At 45.4% G+C, this 23,880-nt stretch overlaps 2 protein-coding genes across 2 annotated transcripts in view; one reads left to right on the top strand and one right to left on the bottom strand.

The window, feature by feature from the left end:
- Positions 1-98: 98 nt before the first annotated feature.
- rec114 (REC114 meiotic recombination protein) lies at positions 99-5,173 on the bottom strand (the record flags this gene model as incomplete). Its single annotated transcript, XM_083691244.1, has 6 exons — positions 99-281; positions 452-520; positions 1,075-1,266; positions 2,052-2,135; positions 4,776-4,865; positions 5,084-5,173. 6 exons carry the CDS (start codon positions 5,171-5,173, stop codon positions 117-119), a joined length of 690 nt encoding a protein of 229 aa, XP_083547370.1. The 3' UTR covers positions 99-116.
- A 1,612-nt stretch (positions 5,174-6,785) lies between these two features.
- Positions 6,786-23,880, top strand: part of hcn4 (hyperpolarization activated cyclic nucleotide-gated potassium channel 4) — a gene marked incomplete at both ends in the record, with an annotated part of 56,143 nt that continues 39,048 nt past the window's right edge. Inside the window, one exon of the mRNA XM_083690842.1 lies at positions 6,786-7,459. Within this exon, the coding sequence (XP_083546968.1) occupies positions 6,786-7,459 (674 nt within the window). The remainder of the gene's footprint in view (positions 7,460-23,880) is intronic.

Genomic DNA, 23,880 nt, shown 5'->3' on the forward strand with positions numbered 1-23,880 from the left:
CATGAACACACAACCCCACCGGCGTCGAAAAACGACACAACCCCCCCCAACCTCCCGCCTACGTGTGTGCTGTGTGCATCGAGTTGACCTGTCTCCCTCTGGCTGCCGCTGCAGCTTCAGTCCTGGAGCGCTCTCTTCAGCTCTGCCTCCACCTCCTCCACAAAGGCAGGGAAGCCGGGGTCCAGGAGGCAGAGGCGGAGAAAAGGTTCCAGGTCCCCATGGGACACAGAACAGTGGCGGTACATCAGGGGCAGAGAGAGCTCGTCAACTCCCAGGAAGTGCTTTGGAAAGACAGAGATGAGGATCAGTCAAAGCGCATTGTTTCTGTCCTACCACAGTCTGTCCATTTCACGGAAAATTACAATCCAGAGCAATATTTGCATCCTATAAGTGATACAGTACAACACAGTATATTCAGCCCATATATAGCATTAGCATTGAGCCTCAGTACCTGGGTGAGGCGCTTGATGGACAGGGAGCCGTGGTTGACCTCAGCTCCTCCATGCTCCCCAGCCCGCGTCTGATCATACAACAGCTAGATAGACAGAGACACAGGACTGTTGGTAGACTGCAGGGCATCAGGCCAAGGGGGTTTAAGAATCAAATCAATAGCCTCATTATTAATTGAAAGATATCCACCAGTCATAGCCTTTTCATCAGTGAGCTCTTTCAAATGCGTCTGCAGCGTTTATTACTGGTTTATTACCCTCTTTTGTGTGTCGAGACGCTAGGGATTAATCACATCCCACATGTCACACGATCTCATAGGCCTATTGCAGTTGACTCATACACATACAGTATAATCCATCTTAATCCAGTTGTGGTTTTGGAGTGCCATCCCAAAGGAGTAGGGTTTTATTTTTTTTCTGTCACGCTTGTAAACAGCACCATCTAGTGAGGACAGCGTGGCCGCAGTCCTGAAGCCAAATAATATGCGCAATGCCTTCATTTCATCAAGCTAATCTATTCCAACAGGCTCATCTGTTTCAGTTTCCCCCAAACACACTGAGGACATCCGGGTATCAAATATTGTCTTCATCAGTGCAGATTGTGTGAGTGACTGGTGTGGAGTACCTGCTGGTCTTGTGCAGTGGTCCCGGTGGGGGGCTGATTGGGAGTTGTGAGGGAGCCGTGGGGGGGTGGGGGACCCCCCTGTGTGATGACAGGCAGGTATTCTTGCAGTCTGAGCACTGCACTCCCACACTCCTCCAGGGCCTCAGCCCTGCTGCTCCCACCAAACTGCATCCTGATCAGACGGCTCTCCCCCTGCACACACACACGGTTAGTGATGAAGCGTCAGAGATTAATCTATTCATCCTCTCCGTATGTGTGCGTCATTAAGTTAGTTTCTCATGACAAACAGAAGTTGAGGTAGTACAGTAGGTGGTATCCATGCGTTTGACTGTTAGTATTTTAGACTTTAGAATGCCTCGAAAATTAGACCACTGAATGTCAATGAAAAACTGTAAAACATTCATTGCATGGATTTGCTTCTTTACGAACGCATATTGTTATAAAGCTTTCGATGCAGCACCCAGTCAAATTTTGTTGACCATAAGGCTGAAAACTAGGCTAATCTTTTGCCTGATGTCACATTTCCTGTGGTAAGACTTACCTACACAGCAAGCTTTACAGTCCAATTACAATTTATCAGAGTAGCACTTTTTTAGCAAACATCACATGAGACAGGCCCTTGGCAAACAGCACCGTACACAGCTGGCAAGTGGTGCCAAGGCTGCTCAAAATTCACTTAACGTCTCAGATCCACAAAATCCAGCATTTGATCACCAATTACACTGTTGTCTCAGCAAACCAACCCTGCCAAACATCCACAATGCAACACTCACATCAACGTGTAATCTGGGTGTTAAATAAAGCTGTGACAATACAAATTGCAATTACCAAAACATGCTTGAGCTGCCTTGTTTGGTCCAATTAGTTTAATGCACTGTAAAAGAGCTGTGGGTGCTGCCAAAATCATTGCACTCAGGTTTCTAATTAAACGATTGACAGACCGAGGTCCTTAACAAGTAAATAGGTCCACGCCTCACCTTGACCGTCACTCTGAACAACAGGATATCTGATTTCTGCTGCACTGTGAGGAAGCTTGGGGCATAAAGCAAGGAGAATCCATCCTGAACAAACAAGAAGACAGAGACAGACAAACCAGTCAAAGGTCAGGGCGAGGTGACAATGTCTAATTCAAATTCAATAGGACACACATTCAAGGTCCAGATAAGCATCATATTCTCAAGGAGAGACATAAGAGGTCGTTTTTCTGTGTCAAGCTCTCAGTAGCCTCTCTCTCCTGGTAAATGCAGAGGCATCCATCAACGGGGAAAATAAATTCAGCTGAAGCTGCACACGCATTCCTGCAGGGGGCTCTGTCTGCTAAGAAACCGAATCCAGCACCTGCGAGCAGCATGCAATCAGCATACTTGGCTACAGAAACTTCTAATTTTCTTTTTAACTGAATAAAGGACAAACAATCAGGTGCTAGAGATTGAACGCTGCAGTGCTGGTACGAGCGTTGTGAGTCAGAGATTGTGGAGTAGACATAAAATTTCATTATGACACTAACATTTCTTAGTTAGGTCCTATGCATGAATCAGCACTTTTCTAGCCATACGAAATTAAACTGTGCTCTCACTGAATATTGTCAAGCTCTTTTGAGACCTTAGATTTAGTTAACATCCAAAATCGATAGATGTTTAAAGGATATTAAATACAAGTTTTTTGGGGGGGGTTTTTTTTGGGGGGGGGGGTTACGTATAATGTGCATCCAAATGTTGGCCACCAGGTGCATAGCCTACTGTGCATATATCCGTGAGATCAAATGTGTGAAGAGCACTGGTGGTTCCGTTACACATGCTATTAATTTAGTAGAACGTATTTTGACATTCGCTTATGCTTTGAGAAGTAATATAATAACATATGTAATTTAGCTGACGCTTTTATCCAAAGCGACTTACATTGCAGTGAGTGCATACATTTCAGCATGTATGGTCCCAGCGGGAAACAAACCCACAACCTCAGCGTTGTTAGCACTATGCTCAACTGAGCCACAGAGGACCACAAGAGAAGTGTGATCTGTATGACAGGCTGCACTTCACCACAGCAACAGATCCTATTTGCTGATAAACATACTTAAAAAAAACAAAAAAAAAAACATACTTATTATATACACACTTGTTATATTCTCCCCATTACAAATGGATTACAGCGCATCACTAGAGTGACTGAGTCTCCAGATCAGCTGTTACATAAACTTCACATTTCATCGCTGTACTTCAAGATTCAAAACAGATTATAATATTCCACTTCACCACAGAGATGCTCATAGAGGATTAGATTAACGTTATTCTTATATGTGAATGTGAATTATCATATCTTGAATTGCGTGGCACACTTCAAGAGGACTGAGTCATACTGTGAGGCATAGGAAGTCATTCGGTGAGGTTAGCTGAGTCGAGATACATGTTTCTCTAATCCCCCTCCCTCCACCAATTTCTCTGAGAACCCCCCCCCCCCCACCCCATTATATTTTACAGGAGTAATCTGGATCATGAATAACCCCTTTCTACCAGCCTCAGTGCCGCTGAATTTTAATATGGGATCATTCAGTTGTGTTAAAGGGAAAATTCCCAGAAGGGACTTCCCCTCTAGCCTCCATGTAAGCTCTCTGTATTGAAAGATACTCACGAGCATTAAGATTAAGGGCGCCAATCTATCAGTGGCCACTATCCCTTCTTGTCAAAGCACTTTGTGCTCTGACCTGAATACATATGTCGCCTGTCCTGGCGCCCTGGCTCTGCAAGATAGCTGTAGTCACTTCCACACACCACTCAACGTGGCATGGAGCAGCATGGCCATTGTATTTCTTCTGCAACCCCTATGTTTTGAGCTGGGATATCTGAGGCACTCAGCTGCACCAAGTCTGGCAGCAACAAATCTTAGGAGGAAACAGGATGAGCAACACAACACAGGCATATCAGGCATCTGTGCAAGCAAACTGGTTCAGCTTTAAACGTTCCTGCATTTCCAGAGATTGAGAATGAAGCAAAGAGTTCTCTGTGCAACAAAAAAAAAAAAAAAATATGTTTGATTAGTTCAGCTTTGTGGCAGAACAAGTGGACATGTATCTTATCTAATACAGAAGTAAGGCGTTAATCATCAAAATATTCCCAATTCCATAGAAATAATGAGATTGATGTTACGGGATTTGCTCCATTAGTTACGTTTTTAATGGTGGCCAACTCTTTGATGGAATGCACACTTTACAAGGTGCATGGTTTGAATTGTAAAATGTGACCATGAATTGTCCTACCTACCAGTCTGTCTTGCTCCTGAGCAGAAGCCGTCTGTTGTTGCTACTATGTGGGGTAGAAGGTCCAGCATAAACGTGACTCTAACGCGTGCCTGGCTGAATCGAGGTCCGCGCGCAACAGCATCACGCTGATGCTCGAGCCGCGAGTAGCCGGCCTCGAATGTTCCCGTCTACGTCATTGTCAATGCAAATGGGAAAGGACAGTGGAATTCCACTCTCCTAAAATACATCAATAAATAAATACAAACTTTTGGCTGTGTGACAAACTTCACTTACCAGAAACTCCTGACCCTCAGCGCGAGTAGCCTATACAGTACCATCCGGCTGAGGATGTTACGTAATTGTCGATACAAAAAAGCAAAGGAAAGTGGAATTCCACTCTCCTAAAATAAATAAATAAATAAATAAATCAAAACAAACTTTTGGCTATGTAACAAATTTCACTTACCAGAAGCTCCTGACCCTGGGAAACCAGCATGTGACCGGATTCCACAATCGTGAGCACTAGTTCACCTCCACTTTCGCTTGGCTCTGACATCTGAGAGGAGAAATATATCGATATATAGCCAAATATGATATAGACCTAACATGTTTACAGACCTGATGATGTTGAAAGAAGTTAATATTATGATTATATCATTAAATCACCAATTATCCAAATTAGTGCAAACAAAACGTTTATTTGTTTAATAATCTAACTGCGCTCATCAAGTTAGCTAGCTCTTTTTAGGTGTTGAAAATATTCGCGCCTTCTACCTTCCATGGATTGCCACAGTCCTCTTTGGTCCCAGCCAACAAACGGCCAAAACGTTTAAGTCTCCATACAGATTTCCTCACAGATGCCATTTATAATGTCTTAAATTAATAAAAAACTATAACCTCTAGTTCGCCAAGTTTGCTGCCAAGCGCGCGGGAGAAGTAGTACAGTAGCTAATAAAGGACCACACCTGAGACTCACGTCTTAATGCGCGCGTAATGATCTTCCATCGTTCCTGCGGGATCATTGGATGCAGCCCAGCTGCAACTAATCAACTAATTACCAAGCCCTTGATTAGCAAAATCAGGCTTAAAAATGATCCTTACACAACTGAAATTCTACAGTCATGTCTGTATAGCCTATACTGTTCCATTGCCATTGTCTGGCAAGTGTTTTGTTCAGGACAGGATTCAGGTACATGTTGGCCATGTTAGACATACTAATTACTGCCTATATTCAGTTAATGGGACCAACAACTTACTTGATCTCTGGCACCATCAGGTTCATTGTATATTCATGCTAGGCAATGCAAAATTAACAATAATGTTAATTATTGGCTAAGGCTATTCACTTTACCTAGACCCAAAAGGGTTATTTGGCTATCCCTGTAGGAGAACTCTTTGAATAACCTTTGTTGGTGCCACATAGAGCCCTCTCCGTGTGGAAAGGGTTCTATGTAAAACCACAAAGGATTATTGAACCCCACAGGGACAGCCGAAGAACCCTTTTGTCTAACCCACTACGCCTTTAGTTCAATAAATAAACGAAAAAAATCAGTTTAAGATAGAGATGGAAACCTGTTTGATCTGTGAACGTCTCTCGTTAAATCATCGGCGTGGTGGAGATCAGCATGGTGGGGATTAGCCCTATTGCGCATAGTGGCGCACCGTAGCACACTAACCCTAGCTGCAGATCAGAACAGATGTTGTGAAACCTCAGTCTGATTGACCAAATCACGTGCAATGACAAACTGAGAGTGAGAATTTTTGACGAGGACTTGCGATTGCCTCTTGGCAGATATGAAACAACGAGAGGATAACTTAAAAGGACACGGCAGCGTTTTAAGAATGGGGAGAGCTTTACCCCTTTAAACCAAAGTCTAAGGTGGGCTGAGCTTATTTGCAGTTCTCGCTCCTATGGCAACCCAATAGATCAGCTTCATGAATATTCACAATGCCAGAATGCTTGGGACGATAGATCAGTGATGTCAGCGGTCCATGGTTGCAGATGTATGTTACATGATTGCATTGCATTGTTTATTATTGACAGCTGACAGGATCTGGGAAAGAAGAGCATCCCTCGCTGTTCATGACCTCCTCGTTTCCTATCTCCGTCCGTCGGCACGTCCCTCACATGTCATGCGAAGGTGGCTTTGTTTTTCCACTTGGTGCGCACACGGTTGGAGCGTAATAGTGCCTAACAGAAGTGTTATGGTGAAGCGGACTGTCAAAGCTGTGCGAGAAGGCATGTAAACTGCCAGGTAATGATCGAGAGGAGACTCTTCCTGTATTTGCACCAGAGCCACAGCAGCCCATGTCATGTGCATCCGTGTAAGGCTTTCAGGGTTTCAGATTAGCCCCAGACCGTTCGCTCTCACTCACAGATAGGGAGCTCTGGGGTTCGTGGCAATAATCTTAACAATAAGAATCCTCCTCTGGACATCTATTCTATTAAATTTGTTCGTTCCGTCTCAATGTCATAATGGACAGGTTGCACTCCTCCATGCGTAAAAGGCTCTACAGTTTGCCACAGCATATTGGACAGAAAGCTTCTATCATGGGCGAAGGAGAAGACGGCGACAAGGACACCCGGAGAAAGAGTATCAGGCTGAAGCCTTTACCATCGCCGACCTCCGGAGGAAGCTGCAAAGGCATTGGTGAGACCAAAAGTGGGGACTCGGTGATCATGGAGACGGACATTGGGAGACCAATGAAGACCAGCTCAAACGGAGATTGTCGGAGATTTCGAGGCAGTCTCTCCTCCATCACCAGTCGGCATGTGCACGACTCAGACTCGGCGGAGGAGAGGCGCCTCATCACCGAGGGGGATGTCACCCCTAGCGAGGAGAGCCCCCCTGGAGCTATTGGCGGCGGGGCGGACCAAGGTGCGCAAGGCGGCAGCGGTGCTGGTGCCCAGCATGGTTCCCACGATCCGGAATCAGGGTTCATAAAGTTGGATGGCATTGATCAAATTTTGCCGGACGACGAAAGGTTGTACCAGGCAGGATTCATACATAGGCAGTTTGGGGCAATGTTGCAGCCTGGGGTCAACAAGTTCTCCCTACGGATGTTTGGGAGTGAAAAGGCGGTGGAACGGGAACAAGAGCGGGTTAAGTCCGCCGGATTTTGGATAATTCACCCGTACAGTGATTTCAGGTAACTAGCTATGCATTGCGCTCTGCCCAGACATTGCGTCTGCGCTGTTGAAGTGTCAGCGTGCTGTCATGACACTCCCATACAAGTCAAATATGCAATTTTCGTTCCATCTGATACTTGCATTATTTCAAGATCATGCGCAATGTAGCACAGTAATTATGCAGACAATTATACATCAATGTAATCATGCTGTGCTCACAGATACAACATTAACAATTATGTGGGTCAGAAACAAATATTGAATCAGAAAATCTCATCTCATCTTGAATCATTGTTAAATGTATTTGACACAAAGTCATTATCATCTTGAATTTGTCTCCACAATGTGGGTTAGGATTACATTATGCTTTTTTTCAATAGAATAAGAAAATCCACTAACTCAAAGAAGATTAGAAAAAGCCAAATATGAGCTGTGGTGAAGGAACAGGCCACATAATATAGTTGAAATTGGTCCTCTGTCTCTGCTCATTTTCAGGCCATCTGGGATCAATCACCTCTTAAAGCATATAATCAATGAAAGTGTTCTAATGCTCTCTTGTCTTCTATTTTTCATTTGGAAAGAAAGGATCAGAGATCACATGCTAAGAGAATATCATCTATCCCTCTATCACCGTAAAGCAACTAGCCTAATGGATGTATAAGAGGCTATGTGTCAATAATGGCTTTTTTTTACGTTCTCTAGCTCTTAAGAGTGAGGGCTTCATCCTTTCATACTCAACATTAGGCTATATGCATTCCAATGAAATGATCTAACTTTAACTAGTAACCGGTATCGTTCCTCAAATGCTGTAGAACACGGTGTAGAACCATTTTTGCTGCTTTGTCAGTCGATTATGTGTCTTGTCCTTTTACTCCTTGCCTAGCTGAAACTGCAAAAGTCAATAGTGGAAGTCCATTTAGACTCTTTCCATGCAGCTTGTCTTCTGTTGTCATCAATGAAGTACTGCCCTTGAGTGTGACATTGACTATATACCATCCAACTGATGCATGGCCTCAAAGGCTCTGGATTGCTCAGCATTTTAGGGATGGTCCATCATTGATGGTTCCCTCTATAAGGCCTATCTAGACCATATGTGTCCAAAAGCCTGGTCCAGTGAAATAGAAAGCATTTTAAGGCAACGATTGCAACATAACAATAATATGTTGCAAACAAATGTAATACATAAACAAATATGAATTTTTAGCATTTTCATATATCCAGACCACACATTTTCCAAATAGTGATCACAACGAGCCCAATAACTCATGAAGGGAATAATGACCTCTAACACCCGTTACCTTTGAGTGATTTGAATCGTCCAAATACTGTGCATATAATTAACAATATTATTAATATAGTTTGAAAATGTTATTGAATATGAATATGACAGAGCAACCAGATGCAAAGTTTGTTGCAGCATTATGGTGTTTGTTGTGTTTAATTTGAAATATATCATGCGATGGCTACTTTGAATTGTAATGTAAATAAAACATCAATTCAGACAATAGGAATGTTAGGAAACTGTAAATCTAATTACTAAAAAAATAGCTACAGGAATGTCATATTTGAAACTTAACTCACTCTTTCCCGCGCACTACATCAATCTATTTCGACCATTAATACAGTCTAAGTCAACATTTTTAGGAGAATAGCATATTGAAACCTCTTAAAGAGTTAACATTTGGTCTCATGCTTACCGTTACCATTTTGACACGGCATTGGATGGTAAACCAGAACAAAACACACACTATTAGGTTAAGGTCACCAACTGACGTTATTTCATTCCTTTGTTAGGTGCCAAATGCCAAAATTGTATCATTGTGTTGTGAAAGACAATAACAGAAGCTTAATTGCCAGACAGATCTTCCCCTGTCCTTGACATTGAATATGATCTCGCCAGTTTCTCTTTGAATCGTCTACTGTACATTGATATAATGGTATAATGTAATTCTAACCATCACTTCTCACATACCGTGGCAGCGTATACAATAGTAGTGATTCAAGAACAAGACCCGGTGTGTGTGGCTTTGGGAGATAAGACTGGGGAATGTGTATTGGCTAGGCCAGCAGTGAGAACCGGGAGCAGTACAGGCAGCCTAAGGCAGTGGATAAAGAAAGGATGGTTCAGCAAAAAAGGCACTCTCAATGGAAAACAGACTGATTTATCTACTTGTTTACCCATTGGTGTTGTTGAATCTTCAGACACTCACTTGCCTCTACAGTATATCATGATATGGTGCACTGCACTTTTCTCAGATGCCCAGATTACTTAGCTTGTGCTGCCAAGAGATGAAATGAAATGCCATTGCTTTTTACATGAAGCCTGGGTGTGCGTGTGTGTGCGTGCGTCGCGTGCGTGCGTGCGTGCGTGCGTGCGTTTGGGAGTTGTCATGTATTTCAAATGGAACCATGCTATTTGTAGTAATATTAGGCCTATGTATTAAGTCTCAGTTTCAGCCAGGGATATATTCCAACAGCGTGGGATATCCCTGATAGTAGACCACGTTCATTAATTAGAACACTGGCCTGCTGTTGTTCTATTGTCAGTTTTCTGATTACGTTGATGCATTTGATAGCAGGGACATTAGGTGATTTTTTTTTTCTCGTGGGGGAATATTGGTATTCATAATCCAGGGCTGGATCACAGATGCCGCAATCAATTATCCGTTACCCCTCTTGCTGCCACAATTGCCATCATCTCCATTTCCCAACGTCACCCAGCTCCCTTTCATACCACAACAGTGCACCTCCCACATCAAAGTCTCTCTTCCATCTCCCACAGCTCCCGTTGCCTCCCAAGTCTATAATAATGACCTGCTACTCCCCCATCTTTTCCCCATGAAGGAACAAGGCAGTTACGTACTCTAGTCTGCTATTTCCAATATACTGTAAACCTCCCACATGTCGTTACAGGCTCTCATTCCACCGGGGGAGGCTGGTGGAGGTAGGAATCGGAGGATAGGCTCATTGTAATGCATGGAACGGAAGTGAGGAATGATTCCGTTCCATGCCTTACAGTGAGCCCATCCTCCGATTTCTACCTCCACCAGCCTCCCCTGCATTCAACATGTCCTACTGTCCAGCTGTTGCGCCAAGTCGGACGAGATTCAGGTCAACCACCTGCTTGCTCAATATGGATGGGAGGGTATTACTGTATAACAGCATAATTATATTTTAAACATTTCTGGAAGCTGACAGCAGTTTACACACTATAAAATCAGTTGACTCTGTGATTAGGAGGGGGGGGCGTTCCTCTCACTTTCTCCAATTAAAACCCTCTCTCGCTCCTGACTCATCGCAGAACGATCCAGTATCATTATGATTCAGCCATCTAGCTGATGCCGTTCCCCTCACGGCAGGTCAGACCACCGGTTCTGTGATCAGCATGCTCAAGTGGTCCCATTGAACTCTAACGCCATCCTAACGAGTGCAGCTGTCTCAACTCACAGGAGTGGCAAACTGAAATAAACAACAGGCTTACATTCCACAAAACACCCTCAGATGTAACGTTATTCGTTCCGTAAACCATGCGCGTTGACACAGATAGACTCACAGATAGACGGAGGTTTGATTTATCGTCGTATGTACAGTATGTTGCATGAGGTGTGACATGCGTCATTGAGTAATTGCAAAGGCATGAGGACAGACTGGATGCTTGAGGAGAAGCCTTAGTTGTGGTATGGAATGACAAATAGACTCCTTCAAATGTCACTTGAAAATGTGTGATATTTAGAAGAATGAATCTACAGTAGGCTTAATAATGCTATTCAGCTAGATTCAGATCCTTTTTGAAAGGGAATAAACAGCATGCTGATGCCACTGGCAGCAGGCGTTTGATTACAGCAAAGTCAGGGGCAGAAATAACACAAGATGGCTGAAATGAAAGTACACAAGAAGATGATGGAGGACCTTGTTAATGGGCATGGTTGGAAAAGTGTCTCTGTGATTAAGAGTTCCATTTCCCCTGGCCGCACCAAAGCCCCGGTATTTAATAATGACATTATAAAGCACAAATTAAAGTGTCACTAGAAGTCCCACAGTCATGAGTGCTGGAATTCAGCAATATTTTCCCTTGTCAAGTATTGTGTAACGCTAAGAGGCAGGGGAGGAGCACATCTTCTGAGGGAAAAGAAGGATTACAAATGGCATCATAATCCAATCTATAGGCTCATTCCCAAATCCAAAGCTGTTCAGCCTCATTTCTGCTCATTTCTTAACATGCACCTTCCTGTGGGGAAGAGTAGCAGCCAGCTAGGGCCAGAGGTGATTGCTCGGTGGTGTGTATATGGACAGAGTCAGTCAGACATGTGGGAAGGTTAATGGCGGGTGATGCGAGCATGGCAGCATAAATGCCGTCCTCAAATCTTCAAGTGCCTTTTAATTATCGCGTGATTGGGCGCCCGAAGGACATGTATACTTGATTTAATTCTTCTGCGTCCCCCCACAGAGAAGGAATAAAGTGTAAGATGTTTAACATTCATTATTTCTTTTTGGTTAAGGCTCCATTAAGCCCTGTCATTCTCCTGGACAGTGCTGCCAACACTATCAGAAGGGGAGGTTAGCCTTGCCTGCAGTGTCTGTCAATCAGTCCGATCCCTCAGCCTCAGCCACGAGATCCCTCCTTGAAACCAACACTTTTCTTACAAGCAGCCTTTTATTTATCCTGCCGCATTGCCGTCTCCCGAAAGAGACTTAGGTCGGCTGTGAAAATTATTTAAAAAAAAAAAAGGAATAATAAAAAAAAAAAAAAGGAAGAAAGAAAGAAAAAAAGAAAAGAAATCTTCCAGGATATTTTTCCTTCGCTGTCGCCTTTACAGTCAGTGGAATACATTAAAGAAAAGTAGAGCAGATTTTGGAGACAGAAAGCACATTAAGGGTTGAATGTATTTCAAAGGACAAGAACACAGACACCTTAATACCCAAATGTGTGTAGAAATGTTTGCTTCCGAATGTGTATTCTAATACCTATCAGACAGAGTACATTATTCTGTTACCTAAGTAAATGTCTGTTTAAAAATGTTGCTATTCAGCTTTAAAAAGGTGGTTACAGCTCAATGCTGTAGCTTATTATTTTGAAGGGAGATACTTTCTGTTTGTAGAACTGTCATTGATCAGCCCACTATTGGCCTTATTGATCAGCCGAATATTTAATACATGCCCTTTACCTGACGCTTTTATCCAAAGCGACTTACATTGCAGTGAGTGCATACATTTTTCAGTATATATGGTCCCAGCGGGAATCAAACCCCCAACCTAAGCATTGTTCGCGCCACGCTCTACCAACTGAGCCACAGAGGACCACAATGACCACAACTAAATTATATATTGATGAAAGACACATGCAGAACATTGTCACTGTTACGTCTTTGCGTGTTAGGCCAATGCTTCGTAACTGTGTTTAAGCCTGATGTTGAAGTACAGTACACCATCTCATCCAGAATTGCAGTTTTGTCAAGTGAACCATTTGTGGTCGCATTGGTCAAGGAAACAATATCCCAATATAACACTAGTTATACTCTGGTAATGACTCTCAGAAAATGGTCATTTCAAATGAAAGATGACAGGGGTATCTAGACACACTGCTGCTGCTGTAGTGTTCTTCCTGTGCATGCTGATACACACACTCTCGACTTGCTCATCATGCAGGTAGGAGGTGTGTGTGTGTGTGTGTGTGTGTGTGTGTGTGTGTGTGTGTGTGTGTGCGTGCGTGGGGGGGGGGGGGGGGGGGGGTACATATCAAATGACAGCGTTCTCTACTTTCAGTCAGGTTGATTGCAGTTGATTTGAGGGTGCGTTTTGTTATTGATTTGTTTGGGTCTTGCAGGACCTCTAGCTTGTCATTGGGTGATTTATTGAAAATGAGCCGGGGAAATGCAGACTCTGCACCCCCGGTCCGGCCTCAGGAACCGGTCCCGCCCTATTGGTGGGAGGTGGGAGTGCCGCCCTAGCCGTCACGGAGCCTGCTTCTCCTCTGCACTCGACAGTGCTAATCTGCGGACCGCGCCATACAGTAGTGGTGGAGCTGACAGCGGAGTCGTTGCACTCTGCGTTTTTTTTTGCTCTCTGTAAAATGAGTCCCTTTTTTTTTTTTTTTTTTTTTTTTTTATTTAGTGAAGGTAAAGCACAGGATTACCGCCTGGTCTGGCTGGGCCTGAAAGTGGGGTAATCAAAATAGGCTGCCGTGTCCAACCACCAATATTAGGAGCACACATCACAGGAGATTATTACAACACAATTTATTTAATGGATGTAGGCTGGGGAGGCTGGGGAGGCTGGGGGTGGGGGGGGGGGGGGGGGGGCAGTGGGGGAGGGCAACCAGTCATCGTGGCAGAGTGATTGAAATGTACCGTGCGACCTCAGCACACTTGTGGGATCGCGTGAAACCAGGACACGCAGGCACGCCTGGTGGATAGATGTCAATGATTTCCTGGTATGCCATTTCATTTTGATATATGTATTAGGACGAGAGTGGAATTTAACCTTGCCATAGTGGTGATAATCTGGCGTCGAGATTATATTGATTGATCTGTCATGTACATTTTCTAAATGGGAAAGGGTTGCTTCCGCCATTCGCTGGTAAGTCATGTACTGCATGTCATCCTGTAGAGTATTTTTTGATGTATTTTTGTCACCTGGCAAACGCTGTGCTTCCCCTTCCTCTGTCCTCTGCAACATCAATTATTTATAATCTCTCCAGGTGGGTACACAAGCCCGGCTAGCCCCACATCCATTCTCAAGTTTTCCCTCTTTTAACACTTTTCGTTATCAAACGTGTTGTTCTTTGCCGCTAGACGTCTGTGATTATTGTCCCTGAGGACCCGTGGTAAATATGTCACTTTCACTTATCTCAACGTTTCAGGGAGGGTGATGTGAAAAAAGGGAGTTATTTTTCCCCATTCATCACCCCCCAGTCTGAAGTCTCAGGCCTGTGTGTCTTGGGTGTGACATTTAGGTGACCTAGAACTCCGCAGGCCTGCTGCAGCCCCCGCGGCCATGCCATTCCCCTCGTCCATTTATATTCATAACCACCCTATGAGATACAGTACGTTGATGAGGAATAGATCTGTTCTTCGGAAATTTAAAACTATTTGCGTACAGTTATGTCTGTGATATTATTTTTAATCTGGTGACATGAGGTGACGGCAGCCTTGTTGAATTTAAACCTCTTCCGAGGAGAACTGCTGATTGTTAAATCTCATGTTACACTTCAGTACTTATTGTAATCTAGGGTTTGATTTGCAATTAAAGCCAGTTGAAGCAGTAATTACCCTCGCTGCATGTTTCAGTTGCATATAGGCTACAGCACATACACTGTACTGTATGTTGACATCTGCCCATGTCTCCACCCAGTATGCCAACACTCAACTGTCATAATATAATAACAAATGCCATTTAGCTGACGCTTTTATCCAAAGCAACTTAAATTGCAGTGAATGCATACATTGTTCAGTATATGTGGTCCCGGCGGGAATCACACCCTCAACCTAAGCGTTGTTAGCGCCGTGCTCTACCAACTGAGCCATAGAGGACCACACACATGCACATTCTCTTCTCGAGGTGAACATGAGTAAAAGAGAGCTAACACTCTAGGTCCTGCTTTTTAAGATCGGCAAACGATAGTGAGAGCTCACTCCCTGCAGTTCAGGGACCTCACGAACATCCACCTTGTTGAGTCTGTCGTATCCCCCGTTTCAACACATACCAAGCCAGACAGAAGCAGTCAAAACCACTGCTTTCTTCTCTACCTCACTGCCTGTATCTCAAGTGGACATTCAGACCTCTCATATGATGCAAAGAGCTGCACGCTTCTTTTTGTCCTTGTCGACCAGGACATGAATTGCAGTTGGAAAGATGGCTGAAAAAAATAATACTCCATTTTGTTATAATTGCATTCGATGTTTTGCCCACGTTATTATTTACTGTCTTGCAGTCAAGGAGAATGTTTGCTAGCTCACATTCCTTTTTAACTTACGCCACTTATGTTCTAGAAACAGACATCACCTCTATTCATTATTCACAGAGCCGTAACCATGTGGAACACAGTGGGGCTCCCACTCAGTGCAGCCTCCCCACTTATCGAGGGCCTGAGTCCAGCACACAGAATAAAGAGCCCCTGTCTGTGTGGCTGCCATGATTCAGAGGAAGAACGTCCCTGGATCAATGTGTTTGGCTTCTCCCACCACACGCTGGGTGTCTGGAAGACTCAGACAAATGGCAGGATTAAGAGACATGCAGTGGTGGGAGACAGATCGTTTTCTCTCCTCCCCTCTGAGGGGACTCCCCATTTTTCTTCACAGTCTCTGAAGACAATGGGATGTCCTCTATCTCCCCTGTTATTTGTCATTCAGGTAATTTGTGCTGCGTATTTAATTTTCCCTGGGTTATTGTTAGCACGTTAGTGTGAAAAGGGAGGCAGTTAAAGAGAAAGTTGTTCGCATTCTAATCAAATGCATGGCTCTCTTTAGCACATACACTCAAGAAATTATAGAAATAACAAATAAACAAGATAAATCCAGTCCTGTTTGGTTTAACAGTCAGATAAGCCTCTGCTTTTGCCTTCTCACGCAGACCAGTAAAAACCAGATAAACTCTACATGGCGTCCCACATTTTTATTTCATTTTATGCTTAAAACGACTTCTTAGTGAGGGTTTTCCATAAACTACTGGCTTTTAAGCGGCATTAATTTTAGCTGTATTTTCCCCTCTCTTACCCATATCTTTTTTTGGCGGGAGGGTGGGGATGCTAAAATGGTCTAACAATTTTGCAGTGTTTCGAGCAACGGGGATCAGCACATGAGAAAAGAAGAGAGATGATGTGCTTTTTATCCACTGAGCAGAATGTGAGGAGATGAATTCTTCCTCGCTTTTTTTCCTGTCCCTCTCTCCCCTCTCATTCTCTCCTCCACCTTTCTCTCCCACTCGTTTGTTTCACACTATCTCGTTTTCTCTCTGTTTCCCCACTCCCCTGTTCCTCTTTTCTTTTCTCACCCTTTCTCTCTCTCTTTCTCTGTGACCCCGGATCAACATCCCGGAGATGGATAGAAAGGCTTTCATTCTGGCTGCTCCATTTGCTGATTACATCACCTGGTTGGGGAAGATAATGGACAGGACCGGGGCTCGGGGAGCGAGGGGGTGAGGGGGTGAGGGGGCGAGGGGGTGAGGGGGCGAGGTGACGGTGTACAGTGTGACTGGAGCTGCTAATATAGGCGGTACATTAGGTTAGCTCTTCATCTGGTTTGGGATACAGCTGTTCACTCTCCCACTCTGAAACCGGCTCTGATTGTGCGTAGGGGGCACTGTGCGGTGTTCTCTCTCCCACACTCAGTGGCTGGCTGATAGGGGACCCCTAGAAATGACACCCAAGTCCTCCTTTGGAGATAACAAGGGATCATGATCACAACAGGGATGCAATTAGGGCCCAAATGGCAGGCAGGGAGCAGAGAATGGAGATACTGATGCATGTAGCAGGATAAGAGGGAGGCTGATGGAGAGAGAGAGAGAGAGAGAGAGAGGCTGGAGAGCTGCCTGACTGTCCCCCGTGTTCCCCTCTTGTGAGGCTGGGTGTATGTGTGTGTGTCTGTGTGTGTGTGTGTGTGTGTGTGTTTGTGTGTGTGTGTGTGTTTGTGTTTGTGTGTGTGTTTGTGAGTGTGTGTATGCACACTGGTCCTCTTGTTTTTGTGGAGGGCACACTTAGTTGCTGACTGCGGAGTATCCTTGTGGAGTCTTTTATTCCCCCGAGCAGATACCTAACGGGCCGTGCTCTGTGGAGCTGTGAAGGACTCTGCGGGCTGCAGGGACAAGGACAGGGACACTGTGCCTCCCCACCGGTGGCGCCAGCCGCACCTTTCTAGAAGGGAAAAAAAAAAAGCCAATAAGCTACAGGGCTGTCTTCTCTCCTCTCCTTCAAACTCCTTCTCCCCCGCCTCGTCTATATTTGTTTTGCGTTTGTTCTGCAACGTGGCATCTCTAATTAGATGTTCATAATCCATAAAGGAACACTTAAGGACGACATGTTTTAAAGTATCTAAGGCTGTTGTTACCGAAAGCGACTTGCACAAATAAAAAAAGAAAAAACCTATGTTTTACTTACAGTTTACAAACAAGAGTGCAACATTCAGAGATTTGGATACGAGATATTAGAGTAGGTATTAGGGCCTTGTGTATTTACATCTCTTACAGCTGCAGCATCGGTCAGAGGTCAAACCTCTGTCTGGTAGAAGCTGTGTTCTGGGGTTTAGCAGCAGCTGTACGTGAGCATGTCTTTGGCTCGCCTTTGTAGAATAACTCAGCATTAGGCAGGGCTTCCGGGCTGGATGAAAACAACGCCACGAACCATCACCTTCACCAGGCTTGTAATCTGATGAATACAATCATTTTTTCAACATTAGATAAAAGAGCGATTCTCTTCAATAGATTTTGCCTTTCTCCATCCCCCTATGTGGGTATTTAGCCGATCCCATCTGGTTTTCCTCAGCCTAAGGTTGAGGAGATTTGCTTTTCTCTCTCTCTCCGATGAAATCTTCTCACGATAGCGCCAGTGCTCAGGACTGATAAAACACCGCCTCACCTAAATATAGCCACCTGTGAGTGCGCAGCCACTGTCAGTGATGTGCTCCCAGCGTGGCCGCCGGCTGCGCTTAGCAAAGTCAGTGCTGTCAAGGCAGCTCATTGGGCGGGTGTCGACGAAAATAGGATTAACCCTTTTAACCTGATTTCCCCCCCGGACACTTCAATTGAACTGTTGTTGTTCTGTCATAGTGAATACATACTATAGCCATCAGGACCTCGTAACTAATGCCAATGGAGAACTCACACAAAGGCGTGTGTCGCCGTGTTCTTCATGTTATCGTGTTCAGTCCCATGTTTTACCTAGATTGCTTTTCCCTTTGGCTAAGTGTGGTGTCTGGAGAATTAATGGAGATGTTTTCCTTGGAAGAGACTTATATGCTTAATTTTCACTCATCCGCCCCCCTGTCAGAAATATCTCCAGGGCTAATGAATTCTACCAACTGAGCGCACGCACGCACGCACGGATGCGCGCGCACACACACACACACACACACACGCCTGCGCACACACATACACACATACACACACACACACACACACACACACACGCCTGCGCACACACATACACATACACACACACACACACACACACACACATGCCTGCACACACACACACACACACACACACACACACACACGCCTGCGCACACAAATACAAACACACACGCACGCACACACACACACACACACACACACACACACACACACACACACACACACACACACACACACACACACACACACACAATGTGCCGAGCCAACTGTTTAGTGTCCTCTGCAGAACAGTAGTGACAGCCCTAAGACAGGACTAGCAGGCTGTTTGGTCAATGTGGGCAGTTTGGGCTACTTGCGAATCAGCACTTCTGAGGAGCATTCCTCCGACAAAAACAACCCCTAAAAGGAGAGAGCGAGAGAGCGAGAGAGAGAGAGAGAGAGAGAGCGAGAGACAGAGAAAAAAATTAGAACAGAAAACAAGGAAATGAATTATTCAAGAGGGGAACTGCTTTTCATATTCATAAATAGATAAACTTCAATCATTCAATCAGCCAGAATCACATTTACAGTGCATATGATTTCGCTGCACTCTGGGAGGAGTGGGAACACACACTGTGCCTGTGCTGTCCTCATTCAGTCAGCGCCATGCACAATGAAGAGGAGCACTCCTCATCTCCGTCTGCTAGCACACACGACATGACAGACGACTTACCTGGTTGCAATGCCGTCACTCTGCCAGCGTGTCAGCCAACAGGTAGAGACGGCCCCCCAGTGCACACACACACACACACACACACACACACGCACACGCACACGCACACACACGCACACGCACACGCACTCACACTCACACACACACACACGCACACGCACACGCACACGCACACGCACACACACTCACACACACACGCACGTGCTCATGGCTCATCTACTTGATTATTCTTAGAGGGACTGAAGCTCAACTGCTGCATGTCCAGCTCTGCCCTTCTGCGGTAATGGAGCCTCGGTGTGACTTGGCGTCTAGGATGGGTCACGACGGCCCCAGCCAGCTGCCTGCAGGGCAGAGTGGGGAGTGCGAGAGAGGCTTATCTTGTAGCCGGAGGCACTCTGAGGGTGAAAACATGTATCTGCCGTCCCTGGTCACCTCACGGGGGGTACAGAGCGTGTGGCGCGGTGTCTTGTGTCTCTCTTGACGAGCAGGCACGGAAATGTCAGGGCTCCCTCCCGTCATGAGAGTGAACTGTCCCCCAGCACCACAGCAACTCAGGTGAGAGCTATGCTACTGGGGTCATACCCCCCCCCCCCCCACCACCCCACCCAACCTCTATTTCTCTCTCTCTGTCTCTCTCTCTCTCTCTCTCTCTATCCTCTTCTCTCACTCTCTCTCCTCTCTGTTTTTCCTTCCCCTCCTTCTCTGCCCCCTCTCCCTATGCTGCAGCAACTTCACCCCTGCATTGATATCACCGTGAAGGACGCTGCCTTTTGTTTCCATAAAGGAAGAGCTATCAATCCACAAGTCAGCGCGTTCGGACGGACATACAGTAGAGAGATAGGGGGGGGTTTTGCGCCTTTGCGATGTTCGTCCACCAAACCGGGCTGCGCTTCTTTCTTCAACTGTATTTATAGAGCAGTGTTCCTCTATGTCAGGACCCCACTGCATAATAAAACACAGTAAATGGATCTCTGCTATGTTTAGGTGGACTGACATCCATTAGTAGGCAACAGCAAGCGAGTGGAAAGGAGAGACACACACACAGCATACTGAAACACAGAGAAGTCAGATTTGTGCCCTTGAACCTCTGGTAATACTCAATACCAATCATAGTGGTGACGTCTGTCTCCGAAAAGGACGAGTGTCTCCGTTTACGTTCTGTAGTTTTGTGACGTACGGACTTTCGTAGTGTATAGACAAAAAATAAGCTCCCCCGACACTATTTTTGTGGGTCGCCTAAACTCACCTTGCTGTTATGAGAAGTTCAGCACTGTTTAGACTCTCAGATTAGAAGACATACAGAGACGATATAAACAGGTTTATGCAAATGTCCTCCGCGGTTTGCGCAAATGTCCTCCGTGGTTAACGCAAATTACATCATTGCAAATGTTACAAGAGTCAGAGTTACATGAGCGGATCACAAGTCAGTATTCATCCCTTGATGTCTGTGTATAGATGTGTTTGATACCAGGAGAGGAGAGGAGAGGAGGAGAGGAGAGGAGAGGAGAGGAGAGGAGAGGAGAGGAGAGGAGAGTCAGTATTCATCCCTTGATGTCTGTGTATAGATGTGTTTGATACCATTCCTCATTACATTCCAAGCGTTACAATGAGCCCATCCTCAGATTTCTCCCTCCACCAGCCTCCCCTGGTATAGATGACTACAGGCTGGGAGCTGCTGACCATAGATGGACACACCACAGACCCCCTCATCACACTCACCTGTCTCACCCTCACCCGCCTATTCTCAGCCCGCACTCACCTGTCTCACCCCTCACCTGTCTCACCCTCTCAGCCCAAACACACTCACCTGTCTCACCACTCACATGTTTCACCAGCTTCCTCTCAGCCCAAACACCCACCTGTCTGCCAGCCTCCTCTCAGCCCAAACCACTCACCTGTCTCACCAGCCCAAACCCACTCACCTGTCTCACCTGTCTCCTCTCAGGCTCACCTGTCTCACCCGCCTCCTCTCAGCCCAAACACCCACCTGTCTGCCAGCCTCCTCTCAGCCCAAACCACTCACCTGTCTCACCAGCCCAAACCCACTCACCTGTTTCACCTGCCTCCTCTCAGGCTCACCTGTCTCACCCGCCTCCTCTCAGCCCAAATGAACACCTGTCTGCCAGTCTGGCTTTTTCACCTCATGATTTCAGTGTTCTTTCTTTGCGACCCAGTTTCACAACTCACCGTCAGGTCCTCTGAGTTCATGGCAGAGAAAGTCACAAGCTACAAGGACGAACAGGTGTTGGTGCAAAAAAGAAAGAGATATGTTAGCTCGTTGTGATTTCACTGCCATGAAGCTCCTCTGGCACCCCTTACACACGTTTTCCAGTTATTTTGTATTTGTAATGTCAATTCACAGTCTCTGACAGTTGTAATGCTAGGCAACAGGGAAAAACTCAAGGAGCAAATGTCATTATACCATGTACACGTTATTTCCTTTGAAGTTTTTTCTTGTCCTCTTGGGCTTTACATCTTAACATGAGCAAACACAGTGGCAGGAGCGTCTCTCTAAATATAACTCCGCTTGTCAAGACACTGAAACAGTGGATGCCATTTTACTTTGAAGAATTCCAATTACTGTCACTGTTTCGTTTTGTGTGTGTGTGTGTGTGTGCGTGTGTGCCTGCGTGTGTGTGTGTACGTGCGTGTTTGTGTGTGTGTGTGTGTTTGTGTGTGTGTTTGTATGTGTGTGTTTGTATGTGTGTGTGCGTGCGTGCGTGCGTGCGTGCGTGTTTGTATGTGAGTGTGTGTGCGTGCGTGCGTGCGTGTGCATGTGCGTGCGTGTGCGTGCGTGCGTGTGTGTGCATGTGCGTGCGTGTGTGTGTGTGTGTATGTGTATTTATGGTGTTTGTAAACCTTAATCCACGCACAATGCAGCTCAACCGTCTTAGACAGCTGTGTGTGTAATTTCTCTGTAATTAGTGTTTATTCAAAGTAATGTAACGTATCCGCAGACAGCATCGTGCTCTCAGAGTCAATGGGGACTTTCATCTCTCGCGAGAGCCCTTACTGAAAAACATCAACATTGTGAATAGTATGGTTTTCATTTCTTTTGGTCCTCTCTGCTTTAAATTGGTTTTGCTGTGAGATGGATTTTTATGGGGCCAGCTAAACTTGAGTGGTTAAATCATCCGGCTCACAAGATGCGGCTCACAATACAGACCCATCTCTCTCTTGATGCAATCTATAGAGCACTACAGTAGGGATATATCATGCTTTATACAACAGAACCAATCTGGATTCAATTACAAAGCGGGCAAAGAGTGCAATTTATAACCCGACTCACTGACTGAGAAGATGGACGAGGTCACGCCACACTTTGTAATCAACATTTAACCCTCATTGACCTTTTAAATGGGAGCCCCAGCCACCGCAAGCAGGAGTTGTGATTTACAATGCAACACAAATAGGTTTCACGTCAAGCCAAGCCAGCCTAGTGGGTGGTTGGGGAGTGGGGGGGGGGTGGCGGGGTGGGGGAGGGCGTCATGTGTGGTGGGCCATTATTCCTTCATGAAAGCCTGAGTAGAAGTCTACAAGTCCACGGGAACAGACATCTCAACAACAGCCACATGACTCACTCTCTGGAGTTAAAAATGGCCGTGGTGAATAGAAATAAAGAAGTGCTTCAAACAGAGGGGGTGGTGGTACAGAGAAAAAAATGTAACGGCCGTAGCCCAGACAATGCTATTGTTGGATGACAGAGGACAGAGCCCAGTTTCATAACGGACAATCCTCTGTCTGTGACCAAAAGGAATTTGATAAATTAAGCACTTTGTTGTTTTCGGCGGGCGTAAGTCTCGGTCGTTGACTCAGAGTAAAGCTTGTATTGAAATATTAAATATGAAAATAAATAAAAAAGTCCTTCAAAGAGAGAGGGTGGGGGGGGGAGGGCGGGGGGTGAGGGAGGGGGGGGGGGCAAAGAGAGTGGTGGCGTTGTTGTTTTCGACAGGTGTAAGTCTGGGTCTTTGGCTTACAGTGAAGCTTGTAGTGTAATATGAAATATCTAAATGGAATTAAAAAAGACCTTCAAAGAGAGGTAGCACATAGAAAAAAAAAAAGTGTCCATAGTGCAGACAGTGCTTCTGTGGGATGTCCGAGCTGGAATAAAGCTGTAGAACAGGACCCAGTTCCCCACCGGCCAACCCTCTGTGTGTGACCAAAAGGAATTTGATAAATTAAAACACTTTGTTGTTTTCAGCCTGTGTAGCTCTGGGTTGTCGAGAGAAATGAACTACCCCGTTAGCTGCAAAGCTTTTGTGAGACCGGGGCCCAGTATTGTTGACCGTCTATGCTTATGGGATGAACTGTTCTGTCGCTGTTCATCTATGTTGCAGTGGGAGGCACAGTGTCTACCGTCTACTGTCATCAGACACAGTGTGCTTCTCAGCGGACCTGGGTCAGAAACACATTTATTTTCTTTTAGTTAAATTATACAGTAGGTGCGGAAAAGCCAATATTATTTCCATATGCTGCTGCAATATGGTACATGTGACCGTCTTTTTGCAGGGTTACCCGACAGCGGCATCAGGGGAGGCTGGTGGAGGTAGAAATCGGAGGATGGGCTCATTGTAATGCATGGAATGGAATGGGGAATGCAAACACGTGTGCATTACAATAAGCCCGTCCTCCGATTTCTACCTCCACCAGCCTCCACTGAGTGGC

Source organism: Argentina silus, assembly GCF_951799395.1.
Source record: "Argentina silus genome assembly, chromosome: 19".
Taxonomy (NCBI): domain Eukaryota; kingdom Metazoa; phylum Chordata; class Actinopteri; order Argentiniformes; family Argentinidae; genus Argentina; species Argentina silus.